The 4,273-nt window shown below is 44.9% G+C and overlaps 1 protein-coding gene across 6 annotated transcripts in view; it reads right to left on the bottom strand.

Annotated features, from left to right (window-relative positions):
- The window catches only part of LOC139546360 (rho guanine nucleotide exchange factor 7-like), a 48,725-nt gene extending 45,476 nt beyond the window's left edge, over positions 1–3,249 (bottom strand). Inside the window, exon 1 of one of the 6 annotated variants that reach the window (XR_011669202.1) lies at positions 2,592–3,249. Coding sequence is in view for 3 of the 6 variants with exons in the window: in XM_071354654.1 (XP_071210755.1) it covers positions 2,592–2,756 (165 nt within the window). In the remaining 3 variants the exon portion in view is untranslated. The remainder of the gene's footprint in view (positions 1–2,591) is intronic. The other 5 variants (XR_011669204.1, XR_011669203.1, XM_071354654.1 and 2 more) reach the window with 5 other exon arrangements.
- Positions 3,250–4,273: the final 1,024 nt, after the last annotated feature.

The raw sequence follows: 4,273 nt of genomic DNA, 5'->3' as shown, positions 1-4,273 counted from the left end.
ATTTGGATATGAACCCGGTTTAGTGTAAGAGGTAGAGTAAGAGGTAGGGTAAGAGGTAGGTTAAGGTTTAGGGTAAGAGGTAGGGTAAGGTTTAGGGTAAGAGGTAGGGTAAGAGGTAGGATAAGGTTTAGGGTAAGAGGTAGGGTAAGAGGTAGATTAAGGTTTAGGGTAAGAGGTAGGGTAAGAGGTAGGATAAGGTTTAGGGTAAGAGGTAGGGTAAGAGGTAGATTAAGGTTTAGGGTAAGAGGTAGGGTAAGAGGTAGGGTAAGAGGTAGGATAAGGTTTAGGGTAAGAGGTAGGGTAAGAGGTATGGTAAGAGGTAGGATACGGTAGGATAAGGTTTAGGGTAAGAGGTAGGGTAAGGTTTAAGGTAAGAGGTAGGGTAAGGTTTAAGGTAAGAGGTAGGGTAAGAGGTAGGGTAAGAGGTAGGGTAAGAGGTAGATTAAGGTTTAGGGTAAGAGGTAGGGTAAGAGGTAGGGTAAGAGGTAGGGTAAGAGGTGGGGTAAGAGGTAGGGTAAGAGGTAGGATAAGGTTTAGGGTAAGAGGTGGGGTAAGAGGTAGGGTAAGAGGTAGGATAAGGTTTAGGGTAAGGTTTAAGGTAAGAGGTAGGGTAAGGTTTAAGGTAAGAGGTAGGGTAAGAGGTAGGGTAAGAGGTAGATTAAGGTTTAGGGTAAGAGGTAGGGTAAGGTTTAAGGTAAGAGGTAGGGTAAGGTAGGATAAGAGGTATGTTAAGAGGTAGGGTAAGGTTTAGCGTAAGGTTTAGGGTAAGAGTTAGGGTAAGAGGTAGGGTAAGAGGTAGGGTAAGGTTTAGGGTAAGAGTTACGGTAAGAGGTAGGGTAAGGTTTAGGGTAAGAGTTAGGGTAAGAGGTAGGGTAAGGTTTAGGGTAAGAGGTGGGGTAGGAGGTAGGATAAGAGGTATGGTAAGAGGTGGGGTACGAGGTAGGGTAAGAGGTAGGGTAAGAGGTAGGTTAAGGTAGGGTAAGAGGTAGGGTAAGAGATGGGGTAAGAGGTAGGGTAAGAGGTAGGGTAAGAGGTAGGGTAAGAGGTGGGGTAAGAGGTAGGTTAAGGTAGGGTAAGAGGTAGGGTAAGAGGTAGGGTAAGAGGTGGGGTAAGAGGTGGGGTAAGAGGTAGGGTAAGAGGTAGGGTAAGAGGTAGGGTAAGAGGTGGGGTAAGAGGTAGGGTAAGAGGTAGGGTAAGAGGTAGGGTAAGAGGTAGGGTAAGAGGTAGGGTAAGAGGTAGGGTAAGAGGTGGGGTAAGAGGTAGGGTAAGAGGTAGGGTAAGAGGTAGGTTAGGAGGTAGGGTAAGAGGTGGGGTAAGAGGTGGGGTAAGAGGTAGGGTAAGAGGTAGGGTAAGAGGTAGGTTAAGGTAGGGTAAGAGGTAGGGTAAGAGGTGGGTTAAAGTAGGTTAAGGTAGGGTAAGAGGTAGGGTAAGAGGTAGGGTAAGAGGTAGGTTAAGGTAGGGTAAGAGGTGGGGTAAGAGGTAGGGTAAGAGGTAGGGTAAGAGGTAGGGTAAGAGGTAGGTTAAGAGGTAGGGAAAGGGTTAGGTGCTCCTTTCACTCTCACTGTTTGATATTTTAAAAACAGAACACTGTACATCACTCTTTACCCTCCTTTGTACCTGTGACCAATACCTCATCATCAGGTGGCCATCAGGGGCAGATAATAACCAATAATCTATCTATCGGACCATAAGAACAGAATCAATGGTTGGGCTGAACCCTGTTAGATTAGGCTATAGGTGATGTTCTCCTATAAGGTGATATAGGTGTCTCTCTCTCCCAGATGTGGCCACTGTCCAGACAGCACTAGGCCAGTCTGTTTGTTGTCAGAGAGCCATTTGGTTGCCAAGGGAACGCCCAACCTGTCCAATCCGTCTAAAAAGCTACACAATACAGTACAGGGCTGTACTGAGTGGAGGTGTTGATACACATACATTACAAATACCGCACTGTTGCTTTAAGTGTGGAAAGGGTCCCTGTCTGTGCGCTTTTGCTTTCAATGGAGGCCGCTCTTGTGGTTTCTGTCTACCCTCATCTCCAGCTGTTGATCCGGGTCATATGTGTCACTGTCAAACATACATATAACTAGGCCATAGGCTATAGGCCTTTAGATCATGTACATTAACGTAATGCTGCGTAATGCGCTTTGGATTCCAATCTCACAGCGCATCTGTAGACTATCTGTGTCCTTTTGTGTCCACCCCCCTAAAAAATCCATAGGTTACACCACTCCCAAACCATAGAGCTCGTGAAAATAATAGTTAGTTTGTAAAAAAAAAAACGTTTGTCTTAAGAATCTACAAAGGGTACTGATAATTTGCGCACAGAATAGATCGTGACTAGCATCGGCCACAGCGAACGGTCTGCTCTGTCTGTAGGTCCTATAGCCTATCACACGCGTAAGAGTACTGACATATGTGCCACCATTTGGTACTATTTTTAAGGACGATAACCCACGTTCTCGTGACCTACAAAATAATCTCTTCATGGACCAGTTGGCAAAGAAAAGCGAGGTGACGAACCGCGTCATGTCACGTTCACGGCGGTATAGACGAGCCGATGAAGGGAAGACAAACGGCAGTTCTGCCCTTACTTTGTCAGTGGAGCCCGGGCTCAGTCTCTCCAGCAGTCTGCACAAGACAACCCCATCTTTGAGGGAGGTCTGGAGAAATGCCTCGGGATCCGAAATGTTCTTTTTCGGCGATTCCAGCACCCCCAGTGTGATCAGCCAAGTGACCGTCTGCTCTGCCGAATTCATGGCCTCAGTCGCGGGGAAAAATACAACGAAGCGGTGTGTTTTTGCTTGCGTATTTCAATATCTACCCCTGGTACACAATCATCCCGGACATTAAAACAAAAACATTATCCTTTCATACATGCGAGCTTTGAGGGGGGACGGCCACAACGAAAGATCTCTCCTTCCTTTTCCTTCTCATCTATCGGGTGGATGCAGGTGACTCTGGGCTTGTGGAAATCCAGCGGGTCTGGTTTTCTCTCTTCTGTGTTTGGTCTTTTTTTTTTGTTCTCCAACCTGGCAAGCTGTCAGATGCAGTTCGCTGTGATGCGTTGGAGCAACAGACTGCATGCATAGTCCTACATGCGCATCGCTGCCGCCAGCACAGCCGCTCATCCGGCAGCGAATGACATCACAGCAAGAAGGACACAAGCAGTCCAACCAGTTCTGTGACATGAGTACCTCAGCATGGCTTTGCATAGCCCCAGCATAATCCCTTTATCACAGTGTAGATGTAACAGTTTTGCTTCCGTCCCTCCCCTTGCCCCAACCTGAGCTTGAACCAGGGACCCTCTGAACACATCAACAACTGCCACCCATGAAGCATCGTTACCAGGACTAGTTAGACTGGACCCATATCCACATGGAATTAGCCAGCATTGGCCATTTGACAATAAATAAAAACAACTAAAGCCATTTTTCCTGTCTACTAAACTAAATCCATTTTACCTGTCTACTAAACTAAATCCATTTTACCTGTCTACTAAACTAAATCCATTTTACCTGTCTACTAAACTAAATCCATTTTACCTGTCTACTAAACTAAATCCATTTTACCTGTCTACTAAACTAAAGCCATTTTTCCTGTCTACTAAACTAAATACATTTTACCTGTCTACTAAACTAAAGCCCTTTTTCCTGTCTACTAAACTAAATCCATTTTACCTGTCTACTAAACTAAAGCCATTTTACCTGTCTACTAAACTAAAGCCATTTTACCTGTCTACTAAACTAAAGCCATTTTACCTGTCTACTAAACTAAATCCATTTTACCTGTCTACTAAACTAAATACATTTTACCTGTCTACTAAACTAAAGCCCTTTTTCCTGTCTACTAAACTAAATCCATTTTACCTGTCTACTAAACTAAAGCCATTTTACCTGTCTACTAAACTAAATCCATTTTACCTGTCTACTAAACTAAAGCCATTGACAGAATCTCCTATCCCAGTAGCCTAGCTGGAGAGCAGTGGTTGGACTCTCATGCAGTTCACATTTTGGCCACTAGGTTGTGCTCATAGAGCATGCAAGTGTCCTCCCTCTCTGTCTGCCGTGTAGTAAAACCAAACAAGTTGTGTAACCAGCTATATGCCAGTGGCAGACTGTAGGCTAAACAGCATGCTATTTCAAACAAAACCACTCATGGTAATGTGTAAACGGAACCCAACTAGTAGTAACTACAAAAGTCACACCAATAAGGCCTATCAGGTAATGCCCCTTAAAACATTAATCCCGCCGTAATCCATTTACCACAGTTAACA

Source organism: Salvelinus alpinus, chromosome 20 (genome assembly GCF_045679555.1).
Source record: "Salvelinus alpinus chromosome 20, SLU_Salpinus.1, whole genome shotgun sequence".
NCBI lineage: Eukaryota > Metazoa > Chordata > Actinopteri > Salmoniformes > Salmonidae > Salvelinus > Salvelinus alpinus.
The sequence above is the reverse complement of the archived record's forward strand: the minus strand, read 5'-3'. Positions and strand labels throughout refer to the sequence as shown.